At 40.5% G+C, this 20,618-nt stretch overlaps 1 protein-coding gene and 1 long non-coding RNA gene across 2 annotated transcripts; one reads left to right on the top strand and one right to left on the bottom strand.

Moving 5' to 3' along the window:
- Window positions 1-1,608: 1,608 nt before the first annotated feature.
- On the top strand, window positions 1,609-9,726 carry LOC138946255 (uncharacterized). The gene is made up of 7 exons (XR_011449221.1): window positions 1,609-2,315; window positions 2,763-2,942; window positions 3,289-3,462; window positions 4,182-4,296; window positions 5,596-5,704; window positions 6,763-6,874; window positions 8,676-9,726. It is a non-coding gene; the product is annotated as an uncharacterized lncRNA (long non-coding RNA).
- LOC138946254 (uncharacterized) lies at window positions 9,724-16,974 on the bottom strand. The gene is made up of 4 exons (XM_070317793.1): window positions 16,120-16,974; window positions 12,527-15,012; window positions 11,879-12,162; window positions 9,724-11,257 (listed from the first exon to the last, which is right to left on the bottom strand). Exons 2-4 carry the CDS (start codon window positions 13,920-13,922, stop codon window positions 11,084-11,086), a joined length of 1,854 nt encoding a protein of 617 aa, XP_070173894.1. The 5' UTR covers window positions 13,923-15,012; window positions 16,120-16,974; the 3' UTR covers window positions 9,724-11,083.
- Between the last annotated feature and the right edge of the window lie 3,644 nt (window positions 16,975-20,618).

Genomic DNA, 20,618 nt, shown 5'->3' with positions numbered 1-20,618 from the left:
GTTTCCGAGCCCTGAGACTTTCGCTGTGAACTTGGGTTCTTTATCGTGTGCATGCGGCCACCGAGGAGAGTCTGCACGATGTTGACTCTGGGAAATAAATCCCTCGCCGAAAGTGGGGATCGAACCCACGCCGATTGCGACAACTGGTTTTGAAGACAGCGCCGCTACCGACTGAGCTATTTCCCGCCCGCCCGAAACGCTTAGTAAAATGGTCTGCAGTGAAATTTTGAAACAATACCTTTTTTATGTTAAATTTAACATTTGCCAAAATAATTCTTCATGTAGGATCAAGTGCAAAGTTCTTGGTTTGACCTGAAGTTGACTGAATTTTGCTGTGTGTACAATATTGTTTCGTTTTAAATAATTTGAGAGAGAGAGAGAGAGAGAGAGAGAGAGAGAGACAGAGAGAGACAGAGACAGAGAGAGACAGAGAGAGACAGAGACAGAGAGAGGGTTGTGGCATACAAGCATTACAAACAAGTGTTTTTTTCACCCATGCAGAGAGGCACCCCTATTCTAATCACATATACACGGACATTCACACACACACACACACACACACACACATACACACACACATACACACACACACACACACATACACACACACACACACACACACACACACACACACACAATATGAGATTTAAAAAAAAAAGTTATGGAATATGTACACATCGAATGCTTAACAGAGAGAGAGAGAGAGAGAGAGAGAGAGAGAGCTCATAATTAAATTTATTACGTCAGGATAAAGGTTTTAGGCTTAGCCTAATCTTCCAACCTGTTCTTGCAGGCCTGGACTACCGGGGGGGGGGGGGGGGGGGTTATGGGGGTTGCGCAACCCCACCCCCTCCTAGCCTAAACATGTACCTCACTTATTTAAAACATTTTTTATTATTGTTTATTTTATGCCGTTTCATGCAAGGAGCGACCATTTTTCTATCTCAGAATATGACCTACCCATCAGCTTCAGGGGGCTTTGCCCCCTGACCCCCACAAGGGGCTCTGCCCCTTGACCACGCCAGGGGGAACATCCCCCTAGACCACCACTGGCACCCCCCCCCCCTCTCCTCTTAGCCTAGTCCGGCCCTGCCTTGGAACATATACAGAGAATAATTGTAAACGTAAGCAAAAGACTGCACACACACACACGCGCACGCACGCACGCACACGCACATGCCGCACTCACGCCCACACGCATGCACACACACAAACCGCTGACATTCGCTTACACACACACACACACACACACACACACACACCCACCCATATACCCCCACATCCCCTCCACACACACATATCCCCCATACACACACACAAATACTGCGTAAACTCACACACCGTGACACACACACACACACACACACACACACACACACACACACACACACACACACACACACACACACACACACACTTGTGTGCGTTGCATATCTATGCACATGCTAAAATGAACAGAGCAGTACCCGTAAAAGGAACAGTAACTCATAAAAGTAAATAACTAGTAAAAACATTTAAAAGTACTGAACTTGTCAAATCCAGGTGCACGGAGCCCCTGGGGATTTTAGTCATACCTCAGGCAGCTGTATATCGGCGTTAGAAGAACTACCAAGTTTCATTGACTTGCACCCAAAGAGTCAAGAACTGCGATTTTTTTACGAATTAATTTCGTACTCGGACCCGGCTGGTCTTGACCTATTTTTGGATCTAAATTTAGATCAGGTAGATCACCACATCATGCACAAAAGGACACGTCACTAGCAAACTATGTCAGACATCATCATGAGTTTGTGTAAAACAAAATGGAGGCCGGAATCACTCAGTTGAATCGAACTCTGACCAAACACCACGTAATAACTAGGTTAATTTATGCACTCGCGTGAACAAGAAACTGTCGAGCTTCACAGATGTGGTCGTTGGGTAGTTTTGGGTTTGTTTTACTACCATAGGAGGATTTTTGAACTGTAAATGCACTCAGCTGCAACAAAAACGCAAAACGAAGGTTGAGTATATATACATAAAATATTGGACTAGCAAAGTCATCAAACACAAGACCAAACAAAAACAAAAACAAACTGAGCCGGCTACTTTCGATACGAATAAAGGGTTCGCACGAGAGTTATGTCCCTTAAAAATCGAAGAGGAGACCACTCCGAAGTAAATCAAGGGAGAGCACTAGTAACTGATTTTCAACGAGCGAACTCACAAGAAAGAGCACGGGAGATTGCCAAAAGCGGTCTACAACATCACGAAAGGAACCCACCAAGAGAGTTTAACCATAATTCAGAGAGCAGAAGACGGATCTGGACTGAGAAGTAAGCCTTCAAGAGTTTTCCATGTTATCGTATCCAGATTCGCTCAGGAGTTATCGAGTGATTTGCAACTGTGACTGCCAAGTCATCGACTATCGAGTGAGGAGTACAGCTGCCACAACTCTTTTTCACTATCACTGTCACTAGTATCCGACTATTTTTGAGATTTGCAAAGTTTATACCATTGTGAGAATCTGAATCTGATACAATTACAGTGACCATTGGGCCGTCTGGTTGTTGTTTTTCTCTTTGAGTTTGAGTTTGAGTTTGATGTTTTTACTTTGAGTTTTAGATCTACTTGTTTGTTGATTCTATCTGGATCTGGCTGCCCCACATGGTGGTGTTCGTGGGGAGTACGTGACAGAAGCGGACTATTTCGTTAACTGTTTACAACTTATAAATTCCCATTTTGAAAACATGTATCTAGGCCTGCCTACATGACTTTTTCAGATTAAAAATCTCAGTGTCGGCAATGTGGAAAAGAGGTTGAACTGGTAACAGGAACAGTGAGCTGGTTGATCAACTTGATGGCATGGCTGTACCAAGTCATTCAATTGGAACGGAACCGACAAAAACACCAATGTTTCCATTCTTCTTTGTGCTGAAAGTTTACACTGACAGGGACAACAAGTAAGTGACATTTTAAACTCTTGTCTTAAATTACCTGTACCACTTGTATAACACTCACACACACACACACACACACGCACGCACACACACACACACACACACACACACACACACACACACACTGACACACACACATATTCAAACATCAAGTTTTTCTGTTCACTTTCAGTGATGGACGGCCTATCTGGTGGCCTGTCATTATTCCAGTGTCTTGGGGGCACAAGAGGCAAAACTGTTTGATGTTACTTTTTGTGTTTTTATTTCTGCATGCTTTATTTGGATTACTAGAAAACCTCTTTTTATTCCTTTGTGCAAATCTATTTGACCTGTATTCTTTTACTTTTAGTGAAAAACAAAACTGCCTGAGTTGGTGGGGGAGCTTCTGGACTCCATGTCAAAAAACAGTCGGCAGGGTGATGACAGATGGCTGTACCAATGAGTCATTCAGATAGAAAAGGAAGCAGACACCAAGGATTCCATTCTCTGTGCTGAAATTGTGAAAAGTTGTACTCTTTAACCAGTAAGTTAATTATTAACAACAAATTATAAAATTTAAAAACCCTGTTTTTTCTGACATTTCAAATTTAATGTAATTTGCAATACGGTACTAGCATAGCTGAATTTGGTATTTATGATCCACTGTTGTGTAATGTTTGCAACACACACACATACATTCAAATATGTCTGAATCAGTGATGGACATTTCTTGTTTGATTCACTGTCTTGGATCAAATTTTCAAACAAATTTTGCTTTTCTTGGGTGTGTGTTTGTTTTTGTTTAGCCCTTAATTGTGATGCACAGACACACACACACACACACACACACACACACTTAAAGACACACTCCCTTTTAGGACCTTGCTTTTTTCATATTTTCTGTGAATAACCTTTGTGAATCATCAATCAACGGCCTTTTTAAGACACCCAGGGCCTATTTTTCTCAGATATTTTGAGGTCTAACAAGGGGAGTTCCACTGTATGAGCAAGCCTTAGTTCTATGTTTAAGTATAACAATGGGTGAAGTGCATCTGACTTTATATTTGTCATATCATTTTAAAAGCCCCTAACAAGTTTTGTTGATCATCATTATAAAAATACAGTCATGACATTTCTGGCTGGATACTCAGTCCTCTCTTGTGTTACAGATGCTATGAAGCGACAGGAGGTGCTCCTTCGGCAGATAAGGACAACAACAAAGAGTTTTGTATCACTTTATGGAACTTGTTATATATCTTTCAGGGTCCTAAATGGAGGGTTTCACTGGAGCAGTGACTGTTGGACAACAAGTGCAGGGTGTGTTTGGACCTCCTGGATCAACATGTGTGCAGAACTGCTGAGGGCTTGAACTTCATGGGTGTGTGTAGGAAATTTCATATTAGATTTTGATATTAACATATTCCTGTGGTGCTATATAATTTAAATTATATGAGTAAATGAATATGTCTGTATGAATGTACGTATTTGCTGTGTTATTGTGGCATAGATATATAGACCTATAGCAATAACAAGACATACATGCTGTGAATATATGCTTTTATGCTCTTCTTGTACAAATCTGATTTGTTTGTTTATTTGTTGCTTAACGTCCAGCCGACTACGCAGAGCCATATCAGGACGAGGAAGGGGGGGATGAAGGGGGCCACTTGTCAAGCGATTCCTGTTTACAAATGCACTAACCCATTACTTGTGTCCCAGCAGGCTTTAGTAAAACTAAATTAATACCTACTGGAAGATTACCAGTTTCCAGTATGTTAAAATAGGCTTAACCTATCTACTGCTGGACTTACATCAGAACACTAACAGATTAAACTATACATGAATCGCGAGACAAGCGGCAAGAGAAGAGATTTTTGGAAAAAATACAGGTGAATGAGCAAGAAGGCAGAAAAAAGAAAAGAATTCATGAAGAAAAAGAGAGCATGACAGGAAAGAGGAACCAAAAATCTACCTAACAGCAAACTAGAAAGCTCCTGCGGTTCCAAAAACAGGAGGGGCTTTTAATTTCATAACCGCAGTGCCCCACTGCGGGAGTACAAATCTGAATTAACTGAAATTTTTCTTAATGGCCAAGCACAGCCAGCTCTTTTCGACCTTTACATAGGGCCACAGTCAGAGATTGTAGAGTACACACAGACCATTCATACTTCTTTGCGCTAAGGTAGGACTGCAGGTTATGTTTTTATTACGGCTTTGTCAACATACTGTCATTTCTGTCCGGCTGACAGTGCTGCAAACATTCATTGAATTGAAAAATGTGTTCGTTATTGTTTGTGAACATCTTTTTTTAAAAGACCTGGAAAAAAGCCCCAGAACAGATTATATAATACATGATAATATGTAATTGAATTTAAATTTTCTTTTCAAATCAGTGTCTTTTTACAAACTAGCCTTTGTTATTTTTATGAGTTTAAGTCAGATATCAACACATTCTGAATGCATAGTTCAGTCTTGAGTGGGAGAATGTTTGAGGCATAAATTGCTTTTGACAACAACAAAAGTTCCCGGTTAAATAGAGAAGCTCCCCCAAAATCATTTTATTACACATGCCTAAAGCCAGCATAGTGCAAGCAGATTTATTTGTGTATGTGCTTGTATGTATAAAGACAGATAATTTGTACAAGTGTTGGCTCTTCATTTTTAATTATTTTTTCAGGATCCTTGGGGGGTTCCACTGTATCTGTGACTTTTGGACAACATATCACGTTCTGGTGGTTTTTTGACCTAATGGATCAACATATGTGCAGACCTGCTGAGTGCTTGAGGTAAATTGGTGCATTTAGATATATTGTTTTGCCTACCTGAGAGATACCACCCATGTGTCATGATGTGATAAATGAACCATCTCTTCACAGGCGTGTCTATCATGTAAATGAGGTTGGTTCAAACAACATGTCTGACAGGGATTTCATTTTCCACTGCTTATGCAAAATCTCCGAGACAAACTTCATTCTCAAAACATTCGCGGGAAAATGGCAAGCCCAAAAGTGTTCCGAGAATGACTTTGCATCTGTGACTTTGTAATCATGAGCAGTGGAATATATAAGGTCCCTGCCAGACTAGCTTGCCATGACCTCAATGATATTCCCACATGTGGGTGTATGGTTTAGTTACCACATGGGTTATCTCTCCGGTACGTAGGAATTGAAAACAGAATACTTCATGGCTTGCTGTGTGGCACCAGATTTACACTTATTGCTTTTCAAATATTGAAATATTCACGACGGGCGCAGTGGCGTGGTGGTAAGACGTGGGCCTCATAATCGGGAGGTCGTGAGTTCGAATCCCGGTCGCTGCCGCCTGGTGGGTTAAGAGTGGAGATTTTTCCGATCTCCCAGGTCAACTTATGTGCAGGCCTGCTAGTGACTTAACCCCCTTCATGTGTACACGCAAGCACAAGACCAAGTGCGCACGGAAAAGATCCTGTAAACCATGTGGGAGTTCGGTGGGTTATAGAAACACAAAAATACCCAGCATGCCTCCCCCGAAATTGGCGTATGCTGCCTGAATGGCGGCCATACACGTAAAAATCCACCCATGAACGAAGAAACAGAAGAAGAAAAAATATTCACTTTTACTTGTGTAAACCCAGTAACACACAGTAGGCTATGTAGTGTTCTCTATTTGTATCATTGAAACGCTTCTGTCCCGTCAATCACACTTTAAATTGCCGTATATTTTGGATGACATATGCCACCCCTTTGGTATTCCACTGATAATAGTTTAATGTTTTAGCTAAATAGTTTCAGCTAATCGCTATGGAGTATGCAAACACTGGAATTATATGCGATGAAACACTCAAGCTGCTTTCTCTTGCTTATAGCTGAGAGCAGCACTGTAGCTCAGTGACTGTCGGGTGGAGGATCCAATTCTGCCTGTTTCCAACATAATGGATCAACATGAGTGCAGACCTGCTGAGCGCCTTATCTTCTTGGGTGTGTATAGATGTATATACATTAAAGGCACAGTAAGCCTCCCGTAAACCATCACAGAGCTCCCCGAGCGTCTACATACAGTACAAGCATACTTCCATTTAAACGCTCACCGAACGGGAACATCCTGGCTGCTTTCTGTCGAGCGTGAAAAATTTTCAAAGAATTTATTTTCGTGGACTTGGTCCTCTACAACAATGGCGCCTCGTTTTGGTGCTGGACGGCTGTTATGAATATTCAATACCGGAAATCACGCCCGGACAGTAAGCCTCCCGTAAACCATCACAGATACTGTCAGGCTTTTACACACAGTACAAACACCCTTCCATTTGAACGCTCACCAAACGGGAATATCCTAGGTGCCCTACGTAAAGAGCGAGCAATTTTTAAAGAATTAATTTTGCCGATTGAACTCAGGTCAAAAATGAGTTACTTCCCTTCGGGTCTCATTCTATCGATGTAAACTTGCCATAGCCGTGGATGGATGATTATCAGAATGTTTTTGGACCGTGGTGCGTTTTTGCGCTAGACCTAACTTTTAAAATCTAAATAATAAATTGACAGCTTGTCACACAAACATTCTTTAATCATAAAAGAATTCTTTTTTCATCAAGACAAGATCAGTACAATTCGAAGTTGTGAAAGTTTGAAAAAAGAAAAGCCCGGAAGCAGGGCCACGCAAGGGTCGTAGCAGACGGCGGTTTATGCATATATCACCGTTCCTCTCAACAGTCAAAAACCATCGCTAGAGTTTTTGTGAACCACAGCCGTTTGTTTCGTGCATAAAAACGTGCTATTGTAGATAAGCTCACATGGAGTCGCATTCAAATGACTAACTGACGACTACATTGTGAAACAAGAGGCGAAGCCTTCAAGGCTCACGTAAGAAATCGACAAACAGTAACACAAACTCAATCACTCCGTCACACACACACACACACACACACAGTAAGCATAGGTGCAAACACTGTGCAAGAAAGCGAGACACTAGATCTAGATCTGTCTGTCTGCATGTAGCCTACTTACAGACACGACTGCCAACTAGTCTCGGCCCGCTCAAAATAACAATGACCGAGACATTCCTTCGCGTGACGTCTAACCCTCTTACGCCATAATGTGACGTCTTCAAATGACGAAATGTTAAAGTTTCTACCACAGACATACACACGCACGCATGCACATACGCACGCACGCACGCACAAAGTTACGATCGCATAGGCTACACTTCGTGAGCCAAAAAGGGAAACTTGATCACACGGGTTCACGATTGCTCAGGGGTAAGATAAACCACGCACAAATAAATTATTTGAAAATTGTTCGCTCTTTATGGAGGGCACCTAGGATGTTCTCAATCGGTGAGTGTTTAAATGAAAGGGTGTTTGTACTGTAAAAGCCTGACCGTATCTGTGATGGTTTACGGGAGGCTTACTGTGCCTTCAATTGTATTCATAAATTCACACACACACACACACACACACACACACACACACACACACACACACACACACACACACACACACACACACACACACACACACACACACACATACTGACAAAGACATTCATGCCTGCACAAACATACACGCACCAGCACGTTTCAAACCCCCACCACCACCACCGTCTCAGTCGGAGCCTTTAGTCATCATAATACACACACAGACGGACACAACTTTTAAAAGTTAGATATATATGCACTAAAAGCCACGGCACTTTAAGGTAGGTTTCATTATCATTCTCTTAAAGTTTGGCCCTCTTTGCTTCAGTCTGCATGCTTTCTCATAGTCATACTGCTGTGTCATTGCAGGTTTCATTCCATGCTCTGGTGTGGGTGTCATAAGCAAGAGAGCCTCCTGTTCACTTCCAGCAGATGACTGCATGGTGAAGGACCTTGATGCCACTTACAGACGTCAAAGCAGCTAGCTAGATGCCATTGGAGAACAACCAAAACTATTCAGCGGGTGCCATCGGCGAACATAAATACAAGTTACAGAACAGGAAAGCAGATATCACTGGCAAAGGGAACCGGACAGCAGCTACAATAAACTTAATCAGATGCCTGTAGCAAATAATCTGGACACCAATCACAAATCAAACAGATGTGGAGGACAGAGAACATTTCATGTGATTATTGCCACATATATTAACCCTGTTTTTAAAAAAAGGGACATAACGCCACACTATATACTTTCTGGTTGCATGCTGAAAACTCTCCATTGGACATTCAGTGAGTTTTGACTCACCAGGTCAGGAGAATGTCACTGATGTGGAGCATAATTAGGCTGACTTACAATGGGTAGACAGAATTGAACATTGTTGTTTTCTTGGATGGTTTTCGGGATAGACTTTACAAAGTTAACATACTGCTATGGTTTAATCAATTTCAAACATGACCATATTTGGCATTTTTTCAAAACCACATTTTTGACAAATATCAAGGATGTGTTGCGAAAGCATGTGTTTTTATTTTTCTGAAATGTTTTGAAAGCTAGATTTTTGATACTTTACAGGCTATTGAAGTTGGATGACCTGTAGATGTGACCCATGTAAAATTGACCCTCATAAACTTTTAAGTTCACAGAAAATAATAATAATAACAGAGAAATGGTATTATTTTGAATGTGTTTGAAGCAAGATCGTTGTAACTCAATAACCCCCCGCGGGTTAGGGGGAAGAATCTACCCGATGCTCCCCAGCATGTCGTAAGAGGCGACTAACGGATTCTGTTTCTCCTTTTACCCTTGTTAAGTGTTTCTTGTATAGAATATAATCAATTTTTGTAAAGATTTTAGTCAAGCAGTATGTAAGAAATGTTAAGTCCTTTGTACTGGAAACTTGCATTCTCCCAGTAAGGTCATATATATGAGTTCTTCTCCAATACTGAGCTCAAAATAGTGGAAAACTACCCAAAAACTAAAATCAAACCTGACTGATTATCTTTAATTAGTTTTTGTACTTCATAATACATACTTTCAGAATATATAACTAAAAAATAAATAACACAAACGGTTTACGCACAATAATGAAAAGTGTTCAGGTGTAAACAATGGCGTTTCGGGTGATACAGCGGGACACAAATAAATCATAAAAAGATCACAAATGATAATATGATTCACTTTCTCATTCACACATCATCATATCAATAAAACAATGCAAGTGAAAAAGTTTTTCAAGATTTTTATTTTCAAAAAGGAACTTGACGACAAAACTGATAATGGGACACCGCGACAACCGAAATCAGATGTCAACATTTTGCCACACTTGTAATAAAAAGCAAACAAACCAACTTTTTCCTGTGAGGTAGATTTCTCATTGTCTGGTCTAATAATTGTCCAAAAAGTTCTTCATTCAAGCTTTACCTAATGTCTTGAAGTGATAAAATTTTCATTTAGCATTTCGGTGTTACACGGGACATCACATTTGATATGGGACACTCAGACCACCACAATCTAATACATACATTGTCACACACTCAGAGAAATAGCAAACAAACCAACTGTTCTTTTCATTTGGGTAATGTCTTATTATCTGACCTGACAGCTGCCCCAAAATTAAGGCAATGAAGCTTTTAATTGGTAGTCTGAAGTAATGAGAAGTCCATGTGGTAGTTTTGGTGTTACATGGGATACCATGTTTGTGAAAACTGGCATGACTGTAGGTCAGTTTCTTATGTGTACAGTGATGCTCTTGATTCTTTTTGAATTACACAGTGAGAGCTTACCAAATTTAAAGGGACAGACCAGCGTAGACTTTCGGCTGCGGCGGAAGTGACGTATGAGGGATGGTAGAATTTAACTCATTTCACGTTTCTAAAAAAATGCAGGTGTGGAGTTGAATTCTAAAAATGCTGTTTTATCTTTTAAGTGAAGTGAAGTGTGGTAGATCAGTCTTTCTTAATACAATGTGACAAACAGGTGTTGAACCAATTTGTTGCGTATTTTTCGCAAGTATATTTTTGTTTGGTCGTTGCATATTTGGCAAAAATGCGTCAAAACTACCGGTTACGACGTTAGTACTACGCCGACGTGTTGTATTATGTTTTCTTTGATTACAGCCGAACCGCTTGCTCTACAAGGCTGAAAATTAAGTGGAAGATAATTTAAGGTGTAAGGAATCGGACAGGCAATGTCAAATTTTGATATGAGAAGGTCAGCCAATCTGCTTGCTGGCAACTTTAAAAAAGCAACATGCAACAACATTTTTCAGTTTGTAGATCTACTGTGTCTCAAAAATGTATTGGTCTCGGCCGGTTATGCTGGGGTGGTCCAGTTTCGCGATGATCTGTCCACTGTCCACCCAGCTTCTGTCTTCTTTTGCCGGAAAAACCCAGTGGCGGCCCTTCCTCCTGGTGAAAGTAATCTCCAGCTCCGCACCGTCAGTATCCAACACCTGCAACAGCGCATAAGAATTAAAAATGTGACTTTTAGAAATAAATGTCTTTCTGTTATAATACTTTTTCTTCAGTTGATATAACCGTTATTGATATCATTTGCCACTGTTCTTTCAATTTTGGATGAACTGGTTAATTGCAGATTAACTGTAGAAATGCACTTTCGATAATTAAACCAACAAAACAAAAAGAAAGAAATTTAATAAATAAAGAAAGAAAGAAATAAAAGCGACCGGAAAATATAAGGATTGCTGTACACATCAGTGAAAAGTCATCTTGGTTTTATGGTGCTGTACGCCGAGCAAATCACGTAGGATCATCTCAAGACAGCACAAGTTAGACAAGTTAATGTGCTGCCACAATAGGATAAGAGTCACAACACAGGTTACATCTCACTCTGTCGCAGCATACTTACACTAGCCAACTCAGTCCTAGCACTCTATATACCCATAATGTGAGGCGTCTGACAGAGAACTGCTACGTTAACACTTTTTAAAGTCATTGGTATGATCCGGCCAGGATTCGAACCCCATACCTCCCACACTTGAGGCGGACACTTTGCCACCGGACCACTGAAAAAAGGTAATCTAATGTTTTGAAATGGAAACTTGACAAAATACCTTGCCAATGTATTCCGCTTTGCGCTGGTTGCGTAAGGGGAATGCGACTCGAACCCAGTCTCCTTTAACAACAGGGGCGGCAATGGGCTCAGCGTCAGGGAGGGTGACCTGCTCGGCTTCATGGGTGGTAACTGGCTCGGCAACAGGGGCGACAGCGGGCTCAGCGTCAGGGGGACCCTCAAGTTCAGCATCAGGGAGGGCGACCGGCTGGGCATCAGGGGGGATAACAGGCTCAGCTTCAGGGGGGGTGACAGGAGCTCCACGGTCTCGGTTGACAGTTCTGCCTGAAAAAGTCCATTATAAAGATCTTAAGTGACTTACTGTTCATGTCAACATACTTATGATGATTTGGCAAATAATTAAATTGTAAATCAAACCTGCTTACAAAACTTCATCCTTTGACATGGTACTTTAATACATGTACATGTATTGATAACTTAAAAGGCACTTCAAGTCTTTAAAGAAAGCGAAAAGTTTGAAGTTGAAATGATGTCATGTTACTTAAACATTCTTAGTCTCAATTGCAGAATCCAAGGAACTTTAAAAAAAACCAACAAAAAAAACTCACGTGCGCTATTTTCCATGTTGAACGCGACACAACAAATCACTTGGAAATAAAAATAAATTAAGAAAAAAGAAAATACTCACGAGTCCTTTTTTTCATGTTGAACACTGTCCAAGGTCCGCATGTAGCTTCATTGATGCACTGGTCAGCAGAATTGATGTTTCTGCATGCTCCACAGAAGCAGGTTCTCTTTCTCCACGTCACAATGTATGGTTCTTCAACACTTCGGATAGAGTGAAGTGACTGTGTTCCGGTGAGTGTCTTGATGTTGTCCCCCGACCTCTCTGGTCGGTTCCTGTTGATGGTTGTTGCACCAACGAAGACAAACGTCCTGTAACCTGGAATTTGTTGTCCCGGTCGTGTTTTCAACTTTCCAGAAAGTTTCTGCTTTCCCCACTGATACAGTTGAGAGGGATCTGAAATGACAGCCGTTCTTCTTTTAACAGCCAAGCTGGCATTTTTCTTCACTGTGCCAATTTCTGCATCACACGGCCCTTTGCCATGTCTGCTGCCGAAGTAGTGTCTCTCGGTCAGTATGCCTGTGTCTTCTTTTGAAAACGACAGGTCAACAAAACTCGTCTTCCCTTTATATTGACTGGCGCAGCCATCGCTAAAATGAACTATCCTTTCAAACTCCAGATTTCGTCCGAGGAGTTGCTTGACTGCGTCGATCTGGTAGTGATGACTCGCATGCGCATCATGTCTCAGGTCTGTGGACAAAAAGACAAAGCTTTCTTTTCTGATGCCCTCGTCTGTGTGAAAGTAGGTCACCACAGGATGAATGGTGCACTCTGATCTCGCCCAGTGAGCACCCTGAATTTCATCTTGATGATGGCAAGTGAAATTCTGACCAAAATCTGAAACCGTCAGCAACCACCTTTGAGGCAAATTGTCTCTCAAATGACAAAACTGCTTGTACTGCCAATCAGCATTGAACAAATGAAGACTGTACTTTGTCATCTGCTCCTCCATCTCAGTCACCAATTCGTCGAAGGGTCCGGATTTTGGAATGGGCTTCCACTTCGTGGTGTCCTTTACCGTGCCATCATTCTTCCTGTACTGCTCCTTCGTCAGAGTCCAGGCATCCCAAGTCGTCAGTTCGTCTGCATGAGCTTCCAAAGTTGTACTGAGGTGATCCCGCAGCTTCCGAACACCACAGTGTTCACAGGTCCTCTCCACACATGCAATGTTGTGGAACTCGCCTTGTTTGGGGCACAGTGTCAAGTCAAGTGCGGCTCGTTTGTTTGCAAGTGTCAGACCCCTTTGGTTCTTCTTTATGAGGAAATTGTTTATACCCATGAGTAGCAGTCGCACTTTTTCACAGTGCTCACACTTGCAAGTTTTAAGCTTGTTGTGCTGAGTGGTTTTGACATCTTTTGGTTTCAATTTAGCAAACTTCGAAAAAGACACTTGTTTTTCTGTGTCAGGATTACACTCGGTGATATACTGATCATAGGATTCTTGCAGAGTTTTTTCCATATAACGTGTTGAATTGCCTGTTCGAGCACTGACCGACTTTTGGCATGGGTCATCTCTGGAAATGTCTTCGCGTTCATATATCGTTTGTATTTTTTCCACTACATGAGCTGGTACTGCATCCTTGCGCTTTTTTCTTGTCCACTCTCCATTTTTCTCTGCACACTGGTTTACAAACTTCTTGGTGGTGCCAAAAGCCTTTAGAGTAGAAGCACAGCCACGGTGTTTACTGTATCTGTTGAAGACACCACAGAGAACTCGTCGTCTGGCATTTTCTACTTTGGTGCGCTTTTTAGAAGTTCGTTGTAAGTCTTCTTTTACACTGTGCAGGACATCATCAGAAAACAACTTTTTCCTTGGCGATGGAGCTTTCACTCCTTTTTCGTCCAGAATCTTTCTTTTTCTCGGGGATTTTGTCTGTGCCAAAGCGGCAACTACATCTGCATATTTTCCCGGTGAAGGTGAAATGACATTCTTTACTTTTTTTAAAGCTTTCAATTTTGATGACTTATTTTTATATCCACCAGACGTAACTTCTTGGGTGACCGCTGCTTCACTTTGTTGACTGGATTCTTTTTCCTTTAAAGCTGCTTTTTTCTTTCTATAGCTTTCTCTTCTTTTTCTGTCTACCCATGATTTTTTTGTAAGGGTTTTCTGCCACCCTTGCTCTGTAGTTAGCTTTGCGCACACGTTCAACTTCTCTTTTCTTCAACACAGCAGCTCTTGTTGTTGGTTCTGGACGTTTTTTATTCAGTGGCAGACCAGCGTCTTTTTTCTTTGCTCTGCATTTCTTTGTGCGTTCAGCTCCTGCTTTGATGTAGGCCTCCTTTTCTTCTGGTGTCATGGAAAGTCTTCTTAGCTTGGACCTTAGCCGCTCAGACTTTTTATAAGCCTCGAATCGCTCAGGGTCAGCCTTTACCTTGGCACGGAAATTTCTAGACCTTTGTCCTGCAGCTGATATTCCCTCAGGAGTGGACTTTTGAGGAGGTGGTGGAAGTGGTGGCGGAGTTGTTACATCATTACTGTTGTTGATCTTAGTTGCGTTGCTCTGTCTACGCGAAGAGCGTCTGGCAGCTGTAGATTCCATAACTGCCTGCAAAAAAAAAAAAAATATATATATATATATATATATATATATATAAATGCATGACATTGCATTTTTTTTAATCGAAGCTTAACTGTTTTCCCACTTTTTTTTAATCGAAGCTTAACTGTTTTCCCACTGATGATCGCAAACAAATGGTTGTAAGCCAGTAGTGTGCTAATTTTTTTTCAGACCACTTCGCCACTCCCTCCCCCACCCTTTTAAAATCGTTTGGCAGGTATTTTTTCTTAATTACTACACTGACCAACACACTGTAATATTTTTTCAATAATCAGCTTCTCAGAAGCACAACTTCTTGAGTGTCATGAAACGGCCAAAACATTATTTTGATCTGTGCCCTGTCACATTTTACGTAAATACAACATCAATGGATTTTGCATAAAATGTTATCTTTATCAGAGATTGATAATCCTTACTCATTTCCAAGTTTTTGTGTGTTGTTTTAAGGGATATGAAAGAAATGGCAAACTCTTCCCTCGTACGCATCATGAGACACTCATAAATGGCTGCTTCTTGTTGTCCAGTGAATCGGCCGAAACTCGACATCACTGATTAATCGTCTCAGTCGTGAGAGATTATGCAATACATTCATTCACTACGACGATAGCATATTATCTTTACCAGAGATTCATAACCCTTACTCATTTCCAAGCTTTTGTATGCAGTTTCAAGGTATATGAAAGAAATGCAAGATTTTTCCCTCGTACGAATCATGAGACACTCAAAAATGGCTGCTTCTCGTTGTCCAGTGAATCGGCCGAAACTCGACAGCGCTGATTAATCGCTTCAGTCGTGAGAGATTATGCAATACATTCATTCACTACGATGACAACATGTTATCTTTACCAGAGATTGATCATCCTTACTCCTTTCCAAGCTTTTGTATGTAGTTTCAAGGTATATGAAAGAAATGCAAGATTTTTCCCTCGTACGAATCATAAGACACTCAAAAATGGCTGCTTCTCGTTGTCCAGTGAATCGTCCGAAACCCGACATCGTCGATTAATCGCTTCAGTCGTGAGAGATCATGCAATAAATACATCTACTACGATGACAATATATCAAGAAAAGTATAATAAAGTTAAATTCACGTACCTGGAAGCAAGATGATGCCTGTACGTCGTGGAGATTACTCAGGATTCGAGTTCGACAGATACTGTCGCAACGTGCGTTATGGCCGAAACCGGAACACAAAGTCCGGACACGTCACGCATTTCTGTGCTTTTCTTCGAAGAAATTAACATTTCTACTGAAAACGTCATCAGTTTCTGTGCAAAACTGTTCGAGAATTTTGCAGGATTTTTGGCAGTGTGTTGAGCCTCTCGTGTGGTTCGGCACAATCGAAAACAGATTTCACGCTTCGGCCGTATCATCAGGGACACAACGATTTCAAAAATTAAAAGAAAAAAAATCTTTTACTTCTTCCATCGTAAAAGGTTTGAAAGCAACCCAGTGAATGAAATATCGTTCACTTATGATTTGATTGGGATATTTATTTATCTTGCAGGCAGTTGCGAGACCATTATTTGGGTAGCAACCAACGGGACGCTACTTGTTTCGGCCGAAACACGTTTGTGAAGGATTATTTTTTGTGAGCTCCGTTTTACAATTGCATGAGTATATGTTTGTATTATTTCATCAATCACTTATGAATGGATTACAACATAAATTGTACAACACAAGGACGAAAAAAGGGACAAATATGGTACAACATTTTCATCACTCTCAAATTCCACTTTTTTGGGCGCCATTTTGGAGCAAAATCACAACTTTTTCACAATTTTATCACACAACCTCACAAATCACTTAACTCAAACTACAACAGTTTATAGTTTTATTATTTCACTGTTTCTTTGAACAATAAAAACAGCATTCAGTTAATTTGTTTATTCATAATTTTCGTTTTTGTTTCATCACCCCTAAGTGAGCTCAGTATTGGAGAAGAACTCAATTATATTGTACTACGTTGCAAGCCCCTGAAGCAAATTTTTGATTAGTGCTTTTGTGAACAAGGAACAATTGACAAGTGGCTCTATCCCATCTCCCCCCTTTCCCCATCGCGATATAACCTTGAATGGTTGAAAACGACGTTAAACAACAAATAAAGAAAGAAAGTAACTCAATAACTTTATCTGTAAGGTCACACACATACAGGGTTAGATGACATCAAGTCAGCTTGATAGTTTGCATTATTCAAGTTCAGATTGGGGTAGAGTTCCGGTCAATAATAGGGACAATCATTGTCTCCTTTGATTGTTCAGAGTTTTCATGTACTGATGTAGGCATGGTCACTTTCAAAGCTAATCATAGAAATTTAACTTGGTTGTAGGGGAGATAATTTTGAGAAAATATGTGTTGTGCTAAAGATTAATTCCCACAAAGAAGAGTGCTATAATAAATCTGTTTTGTGCATTTTATTGTTAGTTGTTCTGGTTAACAGGGTTATAAAAAATTGCATTAAAACTGTTTCTGCATTGGGACATTTACCAAAAATCAACTGCTTGGTTACTCACTGTGCAAGATGGACACCTTATTTAAAATTATTATTTAATTGGGTCTTTTACATGTTAGTGGATATTTTAAAATGTTCTTACATAAGTTTGACTATTAATGCTCTGCCGAAAAATGAAAATAAAATTTAAAACATATGATGAACCTTTACTTTCCTACCAAATGTGACAGATTGACTGCAGCGAGTGGCCTGATCGTGCACACACACATTCAATTCACACAACACAATTGATTCAGCAAAAATTGGGGCCACATTTACATCCAGTGTAATTTTTAAGGCTATGGTACTTTTTTTAAGAAAGTACTGCAGTATACTATAGTAAACTACAGTAAAAGTACTATAGTACAAAATCTACAGCAACAAAAGTACCACACTGTACTATAGTAAACTATAGTAAAAGTACTATAGTACAAATGTACCGCGGCCAATGTACTACGCTGTACTACACTTTACTCTAGTAAACTATAGTACATGTACTCTAGTAAACTATAGTTTACTATAGTATACTATAGTATACTATAGTACATTTTTGCAAAAAAGTGACCAAAATACTATAGTACATTTAAACTGTACTATAGTTTACTATAGTATACTATAGTACATGTACCACAATGTACTATAGTACACACTAATGTATTATACTATAGTACTTTTTGTACTATAGTTTACTATAGTACTAGTACTATAGTAAACTATGGTACACCATAGTACAATTCAATGTACTATAGTACTTGTACTATAGTAAACTATAGTATACCATAGTACAATTCAATGTACCATAGTACTTTTACTATAGTAAACTATAGTACAAGTACTATGGTATACTATAGTACATAGTGTAGTACTTTTTTACTTGGGGAGGGCGGTACGCTGACTGGTACACTGGCATCAGCGAGTTCCGAGACAGGTGGGCGCTCAACTGCTCCAGGATGATACGCTCCAGAAGCTTGGAGAGGAAGGGCAGGTTGGACACAGGACGGTAGTTCTTCAACTCGTTGACGTCAAGGCCGGGCTTCTTGATGAGTGGGCGGACAACGGCAGACTTGAAGCAGTCGGGAACGACGCCTGTGGCCAGGGAGATATTGATGATATCTGTGATAGACAGCAGGAACTTGTCCCGACACTTGGTGAAGAGGAAGCCTGGCAGGGGGTCTAGCTCGCAGGTCTTGATGGCCGTCTTGGTGATGAGTCGCTTGACATCTTTCACTAAAACAGCAATACTAACTCAGTAACTGTATGGGACACACTCACAATAGCATTCAACAACATTAAATGACACTTACAGATCCCTTGAATTGCTATTTAGCGAGCGTAAACCACACACCCGTTCTCGTGGTTTATTTAACCCCCGAGCAATCGGGGCCCGTGTGTCCCAGTTTTTCATGCATAATCAATTGAGTGGTTTGCGTTTTCAATCCTATTCAATGTCTGCAAAAGCATATACTTGTGCACATCTGAATCTAAAATACAACATATGCCTGATATTGATAAAAACAGAAAGGCGGCGTCTTGAAAGAAACTAGCGGTTTGCGGAAAATTCGTCTGTTTAGGCAAAGGTAAGATGCAGTTACTTTTATGTGATAGTCCCTCTGTTGCGAAAGTATATGTGTTTGTGAGCAATACTCAATCCACACAGGCACAGCAACAAACAGTATAAAATGTTTGAAATCTCAGTCGACCAGCATCTTAAAAGGAGAAGGTTGTATCGTTTTCAGTACCCTACTTCCCCGTCATCAACTGAAAAGAGCTGCAATTTACTCGCACCAGTCCATTCACTCATTTACCTCACTTGACATACATCAGAGCTACCTACTTTCAAACTTTTAAAACTTCCAACTGAACTGCTTTTGTCTTAATGATAAAAGAATGATTTTGTGTTTTAACAAAGTTTGTCTCACAAACTGTCAATTTATTATTTAGATTTTAAAAGTTAGGTCCAGCACCATAACGAGGCGTCCGATTCACATGGTACTATCGGCACAAAATAAATTCTTTGAAAAATGTCTCCCTCTCAACAGAAAGCAGCAAGGATGATCCCAAGCGGCAAGCGTTCAAATTGATCTTTTCACTGTATGTAAAAGCTCGGGAAACTCTGTGATAAAAAAACCCATATGGTTTACTGGAGGGCGGAGGGTGGTTTTAAAGTTACTATTCAGTATATAAACATTATTTGTATTTTTGACTAAGAATACGACATTTTACACAGATCTCGACAGTCATTGATATACATTGACAGGCTGACTCGATCTGTGTAAAATGTCATATGTTGGTCAACAATAGAAAAACGTATATCACTATATGTCATAATTTTCACGTTTTTTCATATACAACAAGCTGGGTAACACAAAAGATGTTCATATGTGACAAATCATCAAGTGGTCAGTTGGTTTGAGCTTCAAGTGAAACGTGGATTGTTAAGTTCTGGAGCAGAAGGACAACCTGGGTTCCGGTGTTTGGGCGAGTGCTAATCTCGTGAGGGTGTTTAAGTAATTAGATAGGTTTCTGTATAGTATGTGACAGTGACATTGCTGTTAGCCGGCAGAATATCGACAGCTGCAAAAAAAAAAAGAAGAAGCGAATATCATCTTTTCTGCTTTGAAAACCTTCCTGGAAAATGTAGTGCGTCTGATTTTTTTATTTTTCATTCGGCCTGAAACCAAAACAACAGTCAAAACCAGTCACGACCGAGACTACATGAAGTACGACTTGCCTAGATGGATTGCGCTAGTCTCGGCGTGGCACGCGAACGTACAGTATACCTAATATGCATTCACCGATATTCGGTTAATTCTGAGCACCTTTGCTGGGTAAACATGACATAATTATCCAAGCGGAGCGCGGGCGGAGCCCGCGCGTAGCGAGGTAGTTTTTTTTTTCATCTCCCAGCACTGAAATTTTTTTTGCCAAGTGGTGTCTGTCTGGACATTGTTCTAGAATTCATCTTTTAGCACAATATTAGCGACACTGTTTGGACAATTCTATTAAAATTAGGCGTACAAACTGATTTTGTTTCGGGGAATCCTCTCAGAGGATCAGAATTTTCATATAATATCATCGGAAGCTGTTACAACGGGAAAATGTG

This window comes from Littorina saxatilis, linkage group LG13, assembly GCF_037325665.1.
Source record: "Littorina saxatilis isolate snail1 linkage group LG13, US_GU_Lsax_2.0, whole genome shotgun sequence".
Lineage (NCBI taxonomy): Eukaryota > Metazoa > Mollusca > Gastropoda > Littorinimorpha > Littorinidae > Littorina > Littorina saxatilis.
This window is presented reverse-complemented; position numbering and strand designations above follow the sequence as displayed.